Source organism: Mytilus galloprovincialis, chromosome 2 (assembly GCF_965363235.1).
Source record: "Mytilus galloprovincialis chromosome 2, xbMytGall1.hap1.1, whole genome shotgun sequence".
NCBI classification, from domain to species: domain Eukaryota; kingdom Metazoa; phylum Mollusca; class Bivalvia; order Mytilida; family Mytilidae; genus Mytilus; species Mytilus galloprovincialis.
Genome location: NC_134839.1, coordinates 64484885 through 64504821, shown reverse-complemented (window position 1 = coordinate 64504821; position 19937 = coordinate 64484885). Strand labels below are relative to the sequence as shown.

The following is a 19937-nucleotide window of genomic DNA, read 5'->3' as shown; positions in this document are numbered from 1 at the left end:
CCTTCAACAATGCAAACTCATACCGCATTGCAGGCTAGGAGGGGCTCCAAAATGACAAAATTAGAAATAAAATCAAACGGGAAAACTCGTTTAAGCTGTTTTTGTTTGTTCGGGTTGTTTGTGCGTGCGTGTTCTTTTTAATGGGTAGGTTAATTATCTGATGACAAAAATGTTCTGTTTTTATTTTCAATTTGTACTAATTTATCTTGTTGGTTGCTGTCTAGTAGTATTGCCGTTACCGATAAAAGTGAATAACCATCATTAGATTGTAAAAAATATTTTATTAATAAACCAATTCAAGTTCTGAGTCACCAATCACAATTTACTTGGAACCAGCTTCAGAAACCAGTGGTCCTCAATATTGGTACCCATCGTCTTCGGACATACTTCCGTATCCTATTCTAACGAGAACAAAACAATGTGTAAACAGTCATGTAATCTAAATGATATAGACACAATTTAAAGACATAATTTGTAATAGCATAATATACACATAAGTGGATCTTGGAAGGTGTGGTATGAGTGTTAATGAGACAACTCTTCATCCAAGTCACAATTTATAAAAGAAAACCAGTAAAGGTCAAGGTACGGTTTTCAACACGGAGACACGTTTAATGTATTTGTAATTTAAATTTCCGTTGAGACTCTTGTTGTCGCTATGTTTACTGTATATGTACTATCAACGATATTAACTTTGTTGTTGGTGACTTTGTCAGATTTATTTGTGATCAATATAATACTGATTTGTAACACAACAAGACATGTTTAATGGGAGTAGTTGTTTTCTTCTATTTTGTTTTAAAGAGAATCCCAATTATGCATTTGGTACATGTATGCTCTTCGCGGAATTTGTTTTGCCTTTATCTCTATATTCATTCGGTGCTGTATTTTGGTAGTGTTAAGCATGATGCGCCTTAATTTAAAAGTATACAAAAACGTTTTAGGTAAAACGAATTCCATTCTTGCTGAGCAAGAAAATATTCAATAGAAATCACTGACAACAGAATGATGAATGATATACAGAGCAATCGTGGTGACACTAGGTTTTTTTTTTTTATACCAGATGACCAAAAGAAAAACCATTTTGATTACAGTTATACTTCTATGATAGGGAATAGTAGAACATTTATATAATTGTGTTCCTAAAAGGTCATTGGCCGATATTATGGAAGTAACATGAAATGACGGAACCATTCTATTCAGACAAATTAAAAGAAATGACAGTGACCAATTGTACTTGTTAACTACAAACTTTGATTCGTTCGGGCAATTAAAGGCAATAATAAGTGTGCATGACTTGGGAATTTGTTCTTGACAGATCTATCTACCAACTGATGACACAATATGTTCTGAAGTAGTGAACATGTCAAGAACAGACTGACTGTATTAATCGAAAATATTGATGTATTGTTGGTCTAAATATCTGTATCTACAGATAAGTTAAAGTAACAAATAAATGTCTTCTTTAAACCTCGACATCAACTAAGATCTAATACATGCATATTTAAACTAGTACATTAAGTACGTTCACTTCCCTCGACACAAATGTATAATATAAAAAAGAAGATGTGGTATGATTGCCAATGAGACAACTCTCTACAAGATACCAAATGACACAGAAATTAACAACTTTATGTCACCGTACGGCCTTCAACAATGAACAAAGCCCATACCGCATAATCAGTTATAAAAGGCTCCGAAATGACAATGTTAAACAATTCAAACGAAAAAAACGAACGGCCTAATTTATATACAAAAAATGAACGAAAACAAATATGTAACACATAATAAAAAACGACAACCACTGAATTACTGGCTCCTGACTAGGGACAGGAACATACATACATAATGTGGCGAGGTTAAACCTGTTAGCGGAATTCCAACCCTCCCACTAGCCTGGGACAGTGGTGTAACAGAACAACATATAAGAACGAATTATAAAAATTAGTTGAAAAAGGCTAACATAAATTAGGCCGTTAGTTTTCTCGTTAGAATTGTTCTACATTATTATTTCGCGGCTGTTATAGCTGACTATGCGGTATGGACTTTGCTCATTGTTGAAGGCCATACGGTGACCTATAGTTGTTAATGTATCATGTTTCAGTTTGATCTCTTGTGGAGAGTTGTCTCATTGGCAATCATATCACATCTTCTTTTTTATATTAACTCATCATATGGATAAAAATACAAATACTACAAATACAAGTATAAGTATATTGTCATTACACGGTGTTTGTTCTGTTTTTTGGAATAACAAACACTGCTCAAATCAATACACTATACCCTAGAGGTTCATTTTATTTTACATTTAGTGAGAGAGCATTGTAGGAACGCTTCTTTCGGTAAGCGACGAATCGAAAGCAAAATCGTGTCAGAGTCGTGTTTTCTTGTAATTACAAACAAATCTTGTACATTTCGCTCAAAGCAAGTGTCACAATAACATGTTTTTGTTTTGATAATGACTCAATTAATGCTTAAAGGGAAATTCCTCGATTTTTTACTTTTACATCTAATTATGTTCATTTTTACATAAAAACACATTTGCAAAGTTTTAAATTTATATTATTTCTAATAACGGAGAAAGTCAAGTATTTGTAACTCTTTTGGTTGACCTTCTTGAGTGGGTTGTGACGTTTTAGCCCGATGTGTTGAATTCTAGGAAAAAATAAAATCTGTTTAACTCTTATAGCTTATCGACAATTTACGTAATTAAAAGCGCACAGCTGACGAATGGTCGTAGTTATTAACCACAATATAAGAATGAACGAAAATGAATATGCGTATACCGTTTTATATTGATTGAATTAAACTTCCTATATAAAATCATCTTCAGTAAATATTTTCGAATAATTTCATTAATTATTGTTGAGATTTTTTCATAAAATATCTATTGAACATTTTTACTGATATTAAACTGAAAATACTTCCGTCCTATTTACCGTTATTATTTGATAATCATTTCAATGCAACTTATGTGTGATCAGAGTGTGTATATTATTTTGTAAAGGTCACTGTATTTCTCGGCTTGAGGTCAATTCGTTTACCTTGTAGCAATTTAGCCGCAGGTGTGAATTCAAGCGTATATACACAGGTATGGATGATGTTATTTGGAAAGGCTAAACAGAAAGAGTATGCCGTATTTAATACACTAAGATTTAATACACGATGAGAATAAAGAAAAAATAATTAAATTGTGTAAATTAATTGAAAATAAAATTCAGATTCGTAATTCCGAAAGTGTATAAAATTAAAAAACATTTTTTGATTACTTTCTTAGCGGCAATTAGCGTAAAGAATTCAAATATGAAGTAAAAAATAGTCCTTTTAATTTTTAATAAAAACTGAATGTAATATTTCCCAATTTGAAAAGGATATACCATTGTACATCTGTTTGATATACTTTACCGGAATTTCTTAACTTGTATTCGAATCTGACTGTGTTTAAATGCTAACAATCGTAAAACTATCGCATTTTTTTTTACCAATTATCGTAAAACTTTATTTCAGTAATGAATATACATACAATATAATAAATCTAAGCTAATACATTATTTTGTTTGAGGATTTTTTAATATTTTTTTTTTTAATTTTATGATAATATTTCTGCAATGTTGAACATGATAGCCGTCATTAATCCAAATAAGTAATACAGTAGTTGTAATAAAACTTATATTTTAGTCATGCATAACTGATATTGACGAATTTAGAATAGTTCGGCCCTACATCGTTGTTCTTGAAACAATCTTTATTAGTATACATGTAAGTTTCCTGATGTATAAGCGCCTTTGAGGATGAGCTCCAGAGAAAGCATAATAGTAGCGTTGCGTTATTTTGTTTGTTTGGAAAGGAGAGGACATGCAACCACTTGAACAGATAAACGACAGAATCACCATACAAGCATTTATAGTCAACACAATCAGAAAGAGTTCCCATCGTCGGACGGGGAATATGAAGGCTTCCAAAAATGAACAAGTGACATGTCTGACTCTGAACAGTTAGTAAACGGACTATCGACATCGACCGCTTGTTCTTGATATTTGAAACTGCATGCACATACGTAAACGTTTATGATAGTGATGAGTTCTTGTGTCTGACGAAAACTAAATTCCTGCATGGTTATATCTTGCCATACGTTTATATTGGTTTGGTAGGTGATCACTCAAAATCGTTATTTAAAAATCCTGTTTGTGAGATGTAGATTCACTTCAATACCGAAATTTTGTCTATATATTTCACAAGTGTATAACACGGATAAGCTCTGAAGGTACATTACTCCCATTTTGTTTGGGTGTGAACCATCGATGTTTGCAGCAATATCAAAGAATAAGATGATGATGGTAGAAAGAACTATGGGCGTCATGTGGCAAATATTAGATGCATATCGGACCATGAGTTGTCAATCTGTATCAAAAGATTTCCAATGCAACCATATTGAGATTGAATGTTTACATGCTATACTATCGTACTAGTATTACAGGGTTCTTGTGTCGTTCACCTTAGACACACATCTTTTTAACGATGTTTAAAAAAAAGACAGAACCCAATTTAATGTCAAATTTCCCTATTTTTTAATATAACTATAAGTCTGTTATCTGGTAAGAATACCCCTATTTAGCGGACAAGCAGTTTATTCTTTTTTCTGTTATTGAATACCAAGAAAGAAAATAAATCCCGAAATTAATTTGAAACTTTGATATTCAATACTTTTCCAACAAAATATTCACATCCCTTGGGGATAATTAGTGTACGTCCAGTGGCATATATATAACATGCATGTCGGAACAGGAAATTTGGCATAAAGTACTTTCAGAACCATGTTCACATTATTATACATTATACCCAACAATGGTGATGACGAATTCCTTCCTTTGTTCGAGAACAATCTTATTGATTTTACTATGTCTATAAATTCGATGAACCAAAGCAAGTCAGTAAATATCGACCTGTATTTAATTCAAATTGGTTCTCTTCTTCTTCTTTTGGTATACAATAGTCAATCGACACCCCATGATAACATACTGTTGTCATACGAGGACTAGTATATTTACTAAACTTTTAACCCAAATTAAACAAAATGTATGTTTCTTTCTTATGTTCAATGTAAAAATGTATATAATTTTAAATTGCAACTACATGTATTTATAATAGTTCCGTAACTTTCTATCCAGACGTATAAACGATTGTGTCATCTCACAATACGTTTGGGAGCCGGTAATACCTTTAGCCATGCTGGTGATCAGACAAGGGAAGGTCCGAATTTAGTTAGATAAGTTTATAATCTACATAAAAGAATTATGAACAAATTAGATTTTCGAAAACAATTTTCACGGTATTTATGATCATTTATGAATTTGAACTATGACTTTTTAACCAATTCCCATATAAACAGTTAAAAACGACAGACCTTGGTTACTTGAAAAAAAACATTTTCCGTATCAAGTTAGTTAGTCGGATAAAACAACGGTACGATTGATGCGATATCGACACGCAATTACGATTACATTAGGTTACTGTGGTTTTGGTCCTTTGGTTAATAGACATATCGTGGTAAAAAAGGAGAAGGCCACAGACCACAATTAATTCCTCTATCAGTTCTTTATAACCTTTTGCATCATTAAAAAAATTGCACCATGCACTTTTGTCCAATTTTTTGTGTGTGTAATGAATTGTCCTAGTCCAAATATGTATTCAAAATTCAGAAAGATTGAAGCAATCACTTTTACAAATTTAGCCAATACACATCCATACCCCTATTGACAAGTCAAGAGATGTTCCGAAAACTGTAAATATCACCTTTTTGCACTTGACCTAATCACTCATTCCATATCAAAATCAGTTAAAATACAACCTCCAAAAATTTATTTGACCTCTCTTCTTTCATTTCCACCCAAAAAGATTTAAGGAATGAGTGAGGAAAGGAAAGAAAGAAAATTAAGGAAAAATACACTCTAATTAAAAGGAACTATATTCGTGGACAACGAAAAGCGGGGTCATTAATTGTGGTCTTGGGCCTATTAGGGGCCTAAAACTTGACCAATTCTAATAAAACTTGGCATGATTTAAGCTTAGTATATTATAAAACAGGTTACAAAGTTTCAAAGCCATATGATACCAAATAAAAAAAATGTGGCATTTTTTATATCTGAATTTTGGGTGCTGAATTGTGGCGTTGAATTAGAACAATTAAAACTATCAAATTTGAGCTTCTAAAAAACAAAAGATACCAAAACTAACACTTTTAAATGTCTCTATGTATAAGTTAACATCTATTTAAAGCAACAGAAAGCATATTTCATGTATCAGACTTATGCAAAATGGCCAGAAGTTAATTTTATATGAGCCTGTGCCAAAAAATAGAGGTTTTCAATTAGGGTGAGGCCTTATATCAAATGTAATTTTTTTCACTTACCACAATTTTCTGAAGTTGTTAAGTTATCAAACAAACTTTAACAGGTTATAAATGTACTTTTGATGGAAATATAAGTTTCAAATAGCATAACGCATGTGGATAAAATGGTCTTTAGCAATGTTATGCTTAAAAAAACAGATTGCCAGTTTAGGCCGTTCCCCACATTTGCATATTTAAAAGCATATAAATGATATGGGAGATGGAGATATACTTCTTTTTGCTAAAATCTGTGCTCAGATATGATAAAACATGGAGCCTGGATGTAACAAGACTGTCACTTTCAACTATATATGCAGACAGTATGGTCTGATGCAAAGTTTATTAACTTTTACTGTTTAAAAACTGAATGAAATGTCAGCCTCAAAATGCCAATATTTAAACCACTAGCTATCCAACAGAAGAAAGTAAAGGTAGTCTGTGAAACAGAAATGGTTAAGCAACCAGTAATAAGTGTTTTTGATGTAGGTTCAGTGCAATCTGTTTTGGAATACAACTTTTAAGTGCATAGAACTTCACATTTCACCTGCTGCGTATACTGACCGTTAGACTTAGACTATTAAAACAGCACATTTTGCACTCTTTCTATGTTTTTATCTACTTTTTTTTGTGTTCAGAGTTCACAAATAAGTTAAACAACTGAAATAAATACCACAAACACAAATAGATATCAGAAAAAAACTGTCAGAGAGAAATTAAGCATGCTGTTTTTGAAAAAATAGTGAAAAAAGTGAAAAAGCTACATTTTAGGCATTTAACCTGAAAAGTGACTTTTTCACAAAATTTCTATCAAATGAAAGTGAAAATCATTTCTTCTCATATAGTTTGACAAATCAATACCAATAGATCATTCAGAAAAGATGCCAAAGTAAAAATTCTAAATTTGCTGAAATGCACCTCTTAGGCCACAGACCACAATTAATTCCTCTATCAGTTCTTTATAACCTTTTGCATCATTAAAAAAATTGCACCATGCACTTTTGTCCAATTTTTTGTGTGTGTAATGAATTGTCCTAGTCCAAATATGTATTCAAAATTCAGAAAGATTGAAGCAATCACTTTTACAAATTTAGCCAATACACATCCATACCCCTATTGACAAGTCAAGAGATGTTCCGAAAACTGTAAATATCACCTTTTTGCACTTGACCTAATCACTCATTCCATATCAAAATCAGTTAAAATACAACCTCCAAAAATTTATTTGACCTCTCTTCTTTCATTTCCACCCAAAAAGATTTAAGGAATGAGTGAGGAAAGGAAAGAAAGAAAATTAAGGAAAAATACACTCTAATTAAAAGGAACTATATTCGTGGACAACGAAAAGCGGGGTCATTAATTGTGGTCTTGGGCCTATTAGGGGCCTAAAACTTGACCAATTCTAATAAAACTTGGCATGATTTAAGCTTAGTATATTATAAAACAGGTTACAAAGTTTCAAAGCCATATGATACCAAATAAAAAAAATGTGGCATTTTTTATATCTGAATTTTGGGTGCTGAATTGTGGCGTTGAATTAGAACAATTAAAACTATCAAATTTGAGCTTCTAAAAAACAAAAGATACCAAAACTAACACTTTTAAATGTCTCTATGTATAAGTTAACATCTATTTAAAGCAACAGAAAGCATATTTCATGTATCAGACTTATGCAAAATGGCCAGAAGTTAATTTTATATGAGCCTGTGCCAAAAAATAGAGGTTTTCAATTAGGGTGAGGCCTTATATCAAATGTAATTTTTTTCACTTACCACAATTTTCTGAAGTTGTTAAGTTATCAAACAAACTTTAACAGGTTATAAATGTACTTTTGATGGAAATATAAGTTTCAAATAGCATAACGCATGTGGATAAAATGGTCTTTAGCAATGTTATGCTTAAAAAAACAGATTGCCAGTTTAGGCCGTTCCCCACATTTGCATATTTAAAAGCATATAAATGATATGGGAGATGGAGATATACTTCTTTTTGCTAAAATCTGTGCTCAGATATGATAAAACATGGAGCCTGGATGTAACAAGACTGTCACTTTCAACTATATATGCAGACAGTATGGTCTGATGCAAAGTTTATTAACTTTTACTGTTTAAAAACTGAATGAAATGTCAGCCTCAAAATGCCAATATTTAAACCACTAGCTATCCAACAGAAGAAAGTAAAGGTAGTCTGTGAAACAGAAATGGTTAAGCAACCAGTAATAAGTGTTTTTGATGTAGGTTCAGTGCAATCTGTTTTGGAATACAACTTTTAAGTGCATAGAACTTCACATTTCACCTGCTGCGTATACTGACCGTTAGACTTAGACTATTAAAACAGCACATTTTGCACTCTTTCTATGTTTTTATCTACTTTTTTTTGTGTTCAGAGTTCACAAATAAGTTAAACAACTGAAATAAATACCACAAACACAAATAGATATCAGAAAAAAACTGTCAGAGAGAAATTAAGCATGCTGTTTTTGAAAAAATAGTGAAAAAAGTGAAAAAGCTACATTTTAGGCATTTAACCTGAAAAGTGACTTTTTCACAAAATTTCTATCAAATGAAAGTGAAAATCATTTCTTCTCATATAGTTTGACAAATCAATACCAATAGATCATTCAGAAAAGATGCCAAAGTAAAAATTCTAAATTTGCTGAAATGCACCTCTTAGGCCACAGACCACAATTAATTCCTCTATCAGTTCTTTATAACCTTTTGCATCATTAAAAAAATTGCACCATGCACTTTTGTCCAATTTTTTGTGTGTGTAATGAATTGTCCTAGTCCAAATATGTATTCAAAATTCAGAAAGATTGAAGCAATCACTTTTACAAATTTAGCCAATACACATCCATACCCCTATTGACAAGTCAAGAGATGTTCCGAAAACTGTAAATATCACCTTTTTGCACTTGACCTAATCACTCATTCCATATCAAAATCAGTTAAAATACAACCTCCAAAAATTTATTTGACCTCTCTTCTTTCATTTCCACCCAAAAAGATTTAAGGAATGAGTGAGGAAAGGAAAGAAAGAAAATTAAGGAAAAATACACTCTAATTAAAAGGAACTATATTCGTGGACAACGAAAAGCGGGGTCATTAATTGTGGTCTTGGGCCTATTAGGGGCCTAAAACTTGACCAATTCTAATAAAACTTGGCATGATTTAAGCTTAGTATATTATAAAACAGGTTACAAAGTTTCAAAGCCATATGATACCAAATAAAAAAAATGTGGCATTTTTTATATCTGAATTTTGGGTGCTGAATTGTGGCGTTGAATTAGAACAATTAAAACTATCAAATTTGAGCTTCTAAAAAACAAAAGATACCAAAACTAACACTTTTAAATGTCTCTATGTATAAGTTAACATCTATTTAAAGCAACAGAAAGCATATTTCATGTATCAGACTTATGCAAAATGGCCAGAAGTTAATTTTATATGAGCCTGTGCCAAAAAATAGAGGTTTTCAATTAGGGTGAGGCCTTATATCAAATGTAATTTTTTTCACTTACCACAATTTTCTGAAGTTGTTAAGTTATCAAACAAACTTTAACAGGTTATAAATGTACTTTTGATGGAAATATAAGTTTCAAATAGCATAACGCATGTGGATAAAATGGTCTTTAGCAATGTTATGCTTAAAAAAACAGATTGCCAGTTTAGGCCGTTCCCCACATTTGCATATTTAAAAGCATATAAATGATATGGGAGATGGAGATATACTTCTTTTTGCTAAAATCTGTGCTCAGATATGATAAAACATGGAGCCTGGATGTAACAAGACTGTCACTTTCAACTATATATGCAGACAGTATGGTCTGATGCAAAGTTTATTAACTTTTACTGTTTAAAAACTGAATGAAATGTCAGCCTCAAAATGCCAATATTTAAACCACTAGCTATCCAACAGAAGAAAGTAAAGGTAGTCTGTGAAACAGAAATGGTTAAGCAACCAGTAATAAGTGTTTTTGATGTAGGTTCAGTGCAATCTGTTTTGGAATACAACTTTTAAGTGCATAGAACTTCACATTTCACCTGCTGCGTATACTGACCGTTAGACTTAGACTATTAAAACAGCACATTTTGCACTCTTTCTATGTTTTTATCTACTTTTTTTTGTGTTCAGAGTTCACAAATAAGTTAAACAACTGAAATAAATACCACAAACACAAATAGATATCAGAAAAAAACTGTCAGAGAGAAATTAAGCATGCTGTTTTTGAAAAAATAGTGAAAAAAGTGAAAAAGCTACATTTTAGGCATTTAACCTGAAAAGTGACTTTTTCACAAAATTTCTATCAAATGAAAGTGAAAATCATTTCTTCTCATATAGTTTGACAAATCAATACCAATAGATCATTCAGAAAAGATGCCAAAGTAAAAATTCTAAATTTGCTGAAATGCACCTCTTAGGCCACAGACCACAATTAATTCCTCTATCAGTTCTTTATAACCTTTTGCATCATTAAAAAAATTGCACCATGCACTTTTGTCCAATTTTTTGTGTGTGTAATGAATTGTCCTAGTCCAAATATGTATTCAAAATTCAGAAAGATTGAAGCAATCACTTTTACAAATTTAGCCAATACACATCCATACCCCTATTGACAAGTCAAGAGATGTTCCGAAAACTGTAAATATCACCTTTTTGCACTTGACCTAATCACTCATTCCATATCAAAATCAGTTAAAATACAACCTCCAAAAATTTATTTGACCTCTCTTCTTTCATTTCCACCCAAAAAGATTTAAGGAATGAGTGAGGAAAGGAAAGAAAGAAAATTAAGGAAAAATACACTCTAATTAAAAGGAACTATATTCGTGGACAACGAAAAGCGGGGTCATTAATTGTGGTCTTGGGCCTATTAGGGGCCTAAAACTTGACCAATTCTAATAAAACTTGGCATGATTTAAGCTTAGTATATTATAAAACAGGTTACAAAGTTTCAAAGCCATATGATACCAAATAAAAAAAATGTGGCATTTTTTATATCTGAATTTTGGGTGCTGAATTGTGGCGTTGAATTAGAACAATTAAAACTATCAAATTTGAGCTTCTAAAAAACAAAAGATACCAAAACTAACACTTTTAAATGTCTCTATGTATAAGTTAACATCTATTTAAAGCAACAGAAAGCATATTTCATGTATCAGACTTATGCAAAATGGCCAGAAGTTAATTTTATATGAGCCTGTGCCAAAAAATAGAGGTTTTCAATTAGGGTGAGGCCTTATATCAAATGTAATTTTTTTCACTTACCACAATTTTCTGAAGTTGTTAAGTTATCAAACAAACTTTAACAGGTTATAAATGTACTTTTGATGGAAATATAAGTTTCAAATAGCATAACGCATGTGGATAAAATGGTCTTTAGCAATGTTATGCTTAAAAAAACAGATTGCCAGTTTAGGCCGTTCCCCACATTTGCATATTTAAAAGCATATAAATGATATGGGAGATGGAGATATACTTCTTTTTGCTAAAATCTGTGCTCAGATATGATAAAACATGGAGCCTGGATGTAACAAGACTGTCACTTTCAACTATATATGCAGACAGTATGGTCTGATGCAAAGTTTATTAACTTTTACTGTTTAAAAACTGAATGAAATGTCAGCCTCAAAATGCCAATATTTAAACCACTAGCTATCCAACAGAAGAAAGTAAAGGTAGTCTGTGAAACAGAAATGGTTAAGCAACCAGTAATAAGTGTTTTTGATGTAGGTTCAGTGCAATCTGTTTTGGAATACAACTTTTAAGTGCATAGAACTTCACATTTCACCTGCTGCGTATACTGACCGTTAGACTTAGACTATTAAAACAGCACATTTTGCACTCTTTCTATGTTTTTATCTACTTTTTTTTGTGTTCAGAGTTCACAAATAAGTTAAACAACTGAAATAAATACCACAAACACAAATAGATATCAGAAAAAAACTGTCAGAGAGAAATTAAGCATGCTGTTTTTGAAAAAATAGTGAAAAAAGTGAAAAAGCTACATTTTAGGCATTTAACCTGAAAAGTGACTTTTTCACAAAATTTCTATCAAATGAAAGTGAAAATCATTTCTTCTCATATAGTTTGACAAATCAATACCAATAGATCATTCAGAAAAGATGCCAAAGTAAAAATTCTAAATTTGCTGAAATGCACCTCTTAGGCCACAGACCACAATTAATTCCTCTATCAGTTCTTTATAACCTTTTGCATCATTAAAAAAATTGCACCATGCACTTTTGTCCAATTTTTTGTGTGTGTAATGAATTGTCCTAGTCCAAATATGTATTCAAAATTCAGAAAGATTGAAGCAATCACTTTTACAAATTTAGCCAATACACATCCATACCCCTATTGACAAGTCAAGAGATGTTCCGAAAACTGTAAATATCACCTTTTTGCACTTGACCTAATCACTCATTCCATATCAAAATCAGTTAAAATACAACCTCCAAAAATTTATTTGACCTCTCTTCTTTCATTTCCACCCAAAAAGATTTAAGGAATGAGTGAGGAAAGGAAAGAAAGAAAATTAAGGAAAAATACACTCTAATTAAAAGGAACTATATTCGTGGACAACGAAAAGCGGGGTCATTAATTGTGGTCTTGGGCCAGAATGTGGTAAAAATGGCGGCACGTAGAGAATTGATACTTTAAATTTAAAATCGATGGTGATCTCTTGTCTAGCAGAATAAAATTTGAGCATTTTTATACAGAATGGACATAATATCAATTTTTGATTTTTTTTGCGGAGTAAAATATTGAATAATCTTACCCTTGTCAGCTCCACCTGATGTAAAATAATCTGTTTCATATCCACGTTTACCAAATCTATAAAAAAAAAAAAAAACACAAAAAGATAAGTCATCGTTGTTTGCGTATAAAGAAAAGAGAATTGAGACGAGAAAGAAAAGAAAAATTGAGATTAGGAAAACATGAGAATTGAGATGAGGAAGAAAAGAAACGTATGATACCGATTTCACGACAGATGAAATATTTTTTGTGGATAACTCTCCACAAATTCACGCAATATTAATGATGCCACGTTAATAAAACTTTTTGGAATATGTTCAATCTAAAACTGGCCTGAGCAGAACAGTAGAGGTCTTCTTTGTTCAACTTAGCCAGGAGGAGTTCCAGCCAAAGTCTTTTTCAATGATTCATGTTTTAGAAATGTCTTACATACATATGATACATGTACCCTGAAAGGCTGAAAGACAGATACCCCCCATTGCTGACAGACCATATGCAGTTGTACTGACCAAGAAATAGTTATGAAATCGTTAAATTCAGATGTCGCGGCATACTTTTTTGCAACAGCCAACATCGTAAACGTTCAAGACCTATAGTTTTGTAATGGAAAATAAAATACGGACCTCAAACCAGAAAAAAACATAGTTTTACACAAAACCGTGTAGGGTAATTTGTAAATGTATCTTAAATAATGCAAGTATCGAATATTGGCTATCGTGATAAGAAAGAAAAAAAAAACGCTATTGCTTCGGTACATTTTGTACCTATGTATACATATTAGATAATCTTCTCTTGAAATATCCTGATAAACCAGATGAAAGTACTTAACCAGTCTTTATACTGATGGTAATTTAATGATAACGATTCTTAAACTTTACAAGTTTTGTAACTGCTAGTGAACTATCAATTTCGAAAGCTATTGAGTATCCTAGTGAGTGCGTTGGCACTGGTCTTAAATTTTACATTTTTCGCCTTTAAATAAAAGTAGACAGGACTTAGTAGTCAATGAGAGTTCGCCGCAACGACAAAACAAAACACAAGCAATACTTAGAGATCAACAGGTTGTACAGGTGTAACAAAAGAAACTAAAAACAAAATTGCCCTTAAAACAGTTAACTAAAGATTAACTTTTCTTTTCTCAATTCCTTTTAACAGCTGTCATAGGGAAACAACATTACGATTTTGTTCAATGTGTTGCAAAAAGGTTTCCGTTTTCTTTAATTTTAGAACTGGTACTACAATTGGCTTTAACGTCGCATCGACAATAATTTATGGCATGTGTTATTATGCTATTGTAATGGCCTTTAATAGCGCTGTAATAATTGCTACAATTTCATATCAATATTTCAAATTTAAATCATTTATGGGTCCTCAATGCTCTGCCATTTCGTACTCTCTTTTCCAATATGTTCTCCTATTTATTTGTATTGTAGTCCTGTAATGTTCTGTTGTCATTTTAATGTTATATTTAACATTGCTATTAAAGAAGGAGGTTCGGCATGCCACACAACCAGGTTAAACCCACCATGTTTGTCTTTAAAAATGTCCTGTACCACGTCAGGAATATGGCCATTGTTATAATTATTATAGTTCGTTTCTGTGGGTGTTACATTGTAACGTTGTGTTTCTGTTGTGTCGTTTGTTTCCTCTTATATTTGAGTGTGAATTCACATTACTATAAGACGTGTCACGGTACTTTTCTATCCCAAATTCATGTATTTAGTTTTGATAAATTCATCGGATTTTGTGTATTGCTTAGTTGGTTTCTGTGTGTGTTACGTTTTAATGTTGTGTCGTTGTTCTCCTCTTATATTTAATGCGTTTCCCTCAGTTTTAGTTTGAAACCCGGATTTGGTTTTTTTTCTATCGATTTATCATGAGTTTCGAATAGCGATATACTACTGTTGCCTTTATTTTTGTATGCCTTTTTAAGCTTTTTATCTGAGCGTCACTGACTAGTCTTTTACAGACGAAACGCGCGTCTGGTGTAAATATTTTAAAGCCTGGTATTAATGATGACTTTATCTATGAAGCACTTACTTTCAAAACTGTCATTTCTTATAAAGAAAAGCTATTCAAACCCATTTTGAAGGATCATATGTACAGAGAAAGGAGGAGACTGTACCTACAATCTAATTAAAAACCGATCTCTCATCGCTCCCGTTTTCTGATATGTCGCGTGGGAGATCTAACGAAACCCGCTTTTAGGTCACATGTGAGTGACCTCGTAGGTGTGTCTTTTTCGGCCAATGAAATTGAGTCTGCCACGATCTTGAAAGTTTTTCGTAAGGTAAAGGGATGTAACTCCTTTTTTTTACGACGAAATTGTCAGTCAAAATAATTCAAAAACTTTTTTGATTGGCTTATAAATAGGTCGTCAACTCATTTGCATATCGTTATAAATTCATAACTTCTAGTTCGCTCACATGTGACCTCAAAGCGGGTTTCGTTAGATCTCCCACCCGACATATCAGAAAACGGGAGCGATGAGAGATCGGTTTTTAATTAGATTGCTGTACCTATTTCAACCAATTAAATCAATCAGAATTTAACAGAATTCTGGTTAATATTGGTGTTGTAGCAAACGAAGATGGTGACTTCGTTATTGTGTAAAAATGATTAACAATAAATAAATTCATTAAATTGGAGCAATAAGATTATTTGTTTATTCGCGCAAATGATACCTATAGTTTTTAATATGAAGTAGTGCAGAAGTACCATTGGCGCAAATGAGTTTAATTTTGGCGCAAAACGATATCGCCCTAAAAGAATTAGTGACGATAAAAATGAGTAATTCCTAAATTAGAATACATTCCTGAAATTAATTATGAATTCAAAATGGTGTAAAAATATATTTCTCTCGACGTTGGCTTGACAAGTAGAAATTCTTGGGGCTTTAATTGAAGCCACTGGCAGGATTGGTATATAAAACTATTGTTTATCCCGCCACAACATTATTCAACTGCACTCTTAATGGTCTCTGACAATTGTTATGTGATCTTTACAACACATTAAAACGACCTAAAGGTGATCGACTGTTTTTGGTATAATAACTGGTTTGAAAAACATACAGTGACTGTACTTTGTTACATAAAGATTTATTTTTTTATCTTTTATCCAATTATATACAATTTTTATTAACAATTTAATTGTTTAGAATCAAATGTAAAAAATGAAGAAAAAAATAAATAGCCAACATTAGTTCTAAGCGCATAGAAATACAACATATACATGGAAGTACTCACCTTGGTCTTCCTACTATTGCGTAAAAATCGTTTAATTCTTTTAAATATCGTCTAAGTTGTTTCGGATTTTGGAAGTAGTCTGGTTTTGATGGTGGTCTCAGCATAGCATCGTGTCCAGTTACCTCGTTGATAACCAGTATAGTTACAAGCAGATATATGGCTATAATGTGTTTTTGCATATTATCTGAAATAAATAACATGTATACTAAATAATTTTCTACAAATTTCACATTAATCGATCTCTTAACAAAATATGAAGTTTGATTTACATGTCATATCATTTTTACTAAATTACCCCAAGGATTTGTATATATTTCTTACTATACAAATTCTTGACCAGTGACTGAATTAGTTATGTTTATGTTTTTGACGGCCATAATTGAATACATAGACTTCAGTACTTGTCTACAATTATAATTGACTTACATGATAATAAATAAATAAATGTTCTTTCGTCTACATGATTGCATGCATTGAAACCATCTTATATAAATAGCTTTCAAAGGTACCAGGATTATAATTTAGTACGCCAGACGCCCGTTTCGTCTACATAAGACTCATCAGTGACGCTTATATCAAAATATTTATAAAACTAAACAAGTACAAAGTTGGAGAGCATTTAGGATAAAAAAATTCCAAAAGTTGTGCCAAATACGGCTAAGGTAATCTATGCCTGGGATAAGAAAATCCTAATTTTTTTCGAAAAATTCAAAGTTTTGTAAACAGGAAATTTATAAAAATGACCATAAAGATATGGTTATGTATATATGTATAACTGAATGTTAAAACCTATGTTTTGATTTTCTACCATTTACCAAAGCTGAAGTCGAATTAAAATTAAACATATACAACATCATGTTATGACACTACAGGGGAGAGATTTTCTTTTCGTTTTTTTTTTTTTAAACAAAAATGCATGTGTGAAAGGAAAAATAAGTTATGGCAGCCCCGGGGAAAGTGATTCGACGATGACATATAGACTAGTTGCTTACATCTCCTTACTTACATTTACGTCATTTGGACTGGAATGACTGTTTGTCTCATTGGTAATTATACATGTACCAATACTATTAATTTTAGTTGAGAAAATCTCATTGATTGATAATAAACAAACTCATATAATATTTATCAAAGGTACCAGGATTCTGATTTAATAAGCCAGACGTGCGTTACGTCTAGACAAGACTCATAAGTTACGCTCAGTTCAAAATAGTTATAAAGCCAAACAAGTACAAAGTAAAAGATCATTGAGGACCCAAAATTCCAAAAAGTTGTGCCAAATACGGCTAAGGTAATCTATTCATGGGATAAGAACATCATTAGTATTTCGAAATGTCAAAGTTTTGTAACAGGAAATTTATTATAATGACCATATAATTAATATTCATGTCAACATCGAAGTGCTGACTAATGGGCTCATATAACATAACAGTGATTTCTTTACTATTTGACTTTGCAATAGTGGTATCGTGGACTTATTGATGGAAAACAAATGTTAATGTTACAGCCGTCAACAATGAGTAAAACCCTGACCGCATAGCCAGCTATAACGTCCGAAATTACAAATGTAAAACAATTGAAATGAGAAAACTAACGGCCTGATTTATGTACAAAATAATGAACGAAAAATCAACATGTGTAGAGTGTAATTACAATGTACAATGAGCGGATAGACGTCAGTATGTTGTTTCTCCTACATATTGTACCCCCTAGAAACAGTAAGACGAGTGTATATTCAAATTTTCTGACAAAGAATGGTTTGATTAAAAAAAAAAATAATAACGTCAGACGAATTATTGCATTTTTGTTCTAAATCCTCATAAGAGAATGTGTAAACGAAACACTAGACATTTTATTGGTTTTAAAGCATTCTATTTCACAAGGATTAACACATAATGAAACCATTCACTCAGTCATCCATTGGATTCATCTAAAGACCATAAAATGTAATACAAGATTTCTATGCCATTTTTCCAGTCAACATCACTCGTTTAACAAAATCTTGTTGGAATAAAATACATGAGAATACATGCAAACAAAATAAATTGTATGCCAGAGTGTCCGTAGAAGTACACATGCTGTAATATCTACAAGCTGTGTTTACTATCATCACATAAAAACAATTCTATTTGAATAATATATTTATTGAAATGAAATGACGTGGATTTTTATGAGGATAAATCGGGATTAAAAGAATGCATAACAAAACACATTACATATGATGAAAAGTCCTTAAAATCAAGTGATATTTCGATACTGGGAGAGTTGGACGCCATCAAACAAACCCCACCCCATGCCATTGTGCATGTTCCTGTCTTAGACAGTGGCATGTAACTCAGTTGTTGTCATTTGTTGCTGTATATCCTATTTGTTTTTAGTTTATGTTTTTGTTTATATATCAGGTTGTTCGTTTTATCGTTGAGATTGTTTTAAAGTCATTTCATTTCCTTTTAGCTTACTAAGCGGAATGTGTTTTGCACATTGTTGAAGGATTTAAGGTGACCTATCGTTCCTTACTTTTATGTCATTCGATCTCGGGCGATGTCTCATTGTCAATCCTAAAGCATCTTATTTCCTTAATTTAGTATAAATTAATCCTACACGTATTTACATGTAGCTTCAATCATACTCATCATGACCGTCGTTATATACTAAATGCAAATAATATAAAACAAATAACATAACATTTAAGTAACATAGATAATTCTATTGTGATAGTATTAGATATACAGTACAGAACACCTCATACATGTAACATTGGAAATTTAAAAGTACCATGTACAATGTCTCGTTATACAAAACCCTTGTTTAGTACTTATTTTAAATTTCGTAAACGTTTTTCACAACAGGCTGTCATAATGTAAATGTTATCTTTACTGTCTTATTATCTATACAGAAACCTAGCATTCGGGAATTCATATAAAAACTAATTTGAATTGAATTCATGTTCATACAAAAGGTTACTTATTAAAGTTTTGTTAAACTTTCTTATTAAAAAAAAAGTAAAATGTCTGTATTCAAAACGCTTTGAATGTCGCTTTTTCATAAGATGTTGGGTATATATTTCAAAGAAGCAGGAATTTCAGAAACAAAGTTTTATAAAAAGATATTTGTTGTCTGCTCTATGGTCGCTGTGACACATTCCCCATTTCCTTTCTCAATTTTATTGTAATGTCTATTCAAAACACTTTGAACGTCTCTTTTTCATAAGATGCTGAGTGTATGTTTCAAAGAAGCATGCATTTCAGAAACAAACTTACATAAAAAAATATATGTAATTAAAAGATATAAATTTCCTTACCTATGTGTAATTGTCTTGGATACCTGTCACTCCTATCTGCAACGCTGACCTCTGTGACCAATGTTAAGTCTATATTCACTTATATATCGAACAATTATTGAAGCATCTGTCAAACGCAGGGTCCGGAGGTTTTCTCTCAGAAATACTAAACGTTTATTTTAATTGTTGCAAGCGGTTTGACAATTAGCTCATACTTGTATTACTTGATATTCAATTTTCGTAGATTGGAAATTGTATTTTAAAGGAA

The 19937-nt window shown here is 31.8% G+C and overlaps 1 protein-coding gene across 2 annotated transcripts; it reads right to left on the bottom strand.

Annotated features, from left to right (window-relative positions):
* Window positions 1-261: 261 nt before the first annotated feature.
* Window positions 262-19862, bottom strand: LOC143062358 (pro-neuropeptide Y-like). Of its 2 annotated transcripts, none has more exons than XM_076234070.1 (4): window positions 19691-19862; window positions 16390-16573; window positions 13167-13222; window positions 262-396 (listed from the first exon to the last, which is right to left on the bottom strand). In XM_076234070.1, exons 2-4 carry the CDS (start codon window positions 16566-16568, stop codon window positions 356-358), a joined length of 276 nt encoding a protein of 91 aa, XP_076090185.1. In that variant the 5' UTR covers window positions 16569-16573; window positions 19691-19862; the 3' UTR covers window positions 262-355. The 2 variants fall into 2 exon arrangements, with proteins under 2 accessions (XP_076090185.1, XP_076090186.1); XM_076234071.1 differs by having other exon boundaries at window positions 262-401; window positions 19691-19858.
* Between the last annotated feature and the right edge of the window lie 75 nt (window positions 19863-19937).

What these genes read in the sequence shown, in the direction of transcription:
- LOC143062358 (XM_076234070.1), bottom strand. Translation starts at nt 16,568, where the DNA reads ATGCAAAAACACATTATAGCCATATATCTGCTTGTAACTATACTGGTT. An exon ending in GCAATAGTAGGAAGACCAAG is followed by an intron (nt 13,223 to 16,389) that starts GTGAGTACTTCC and finishes TTTTTTTTATAG; the next exon opens with ATTTGGTAAACGTGGATATG. An exon ending in ATCAGGTGGAGCTGACAAGG is followed by an intron (nt 397 to 13,166) that starts GTAAGATTATTC and finishes TCGTTAGAATAG; the next exon opens with GATACGGAAGTATGTCCGAA.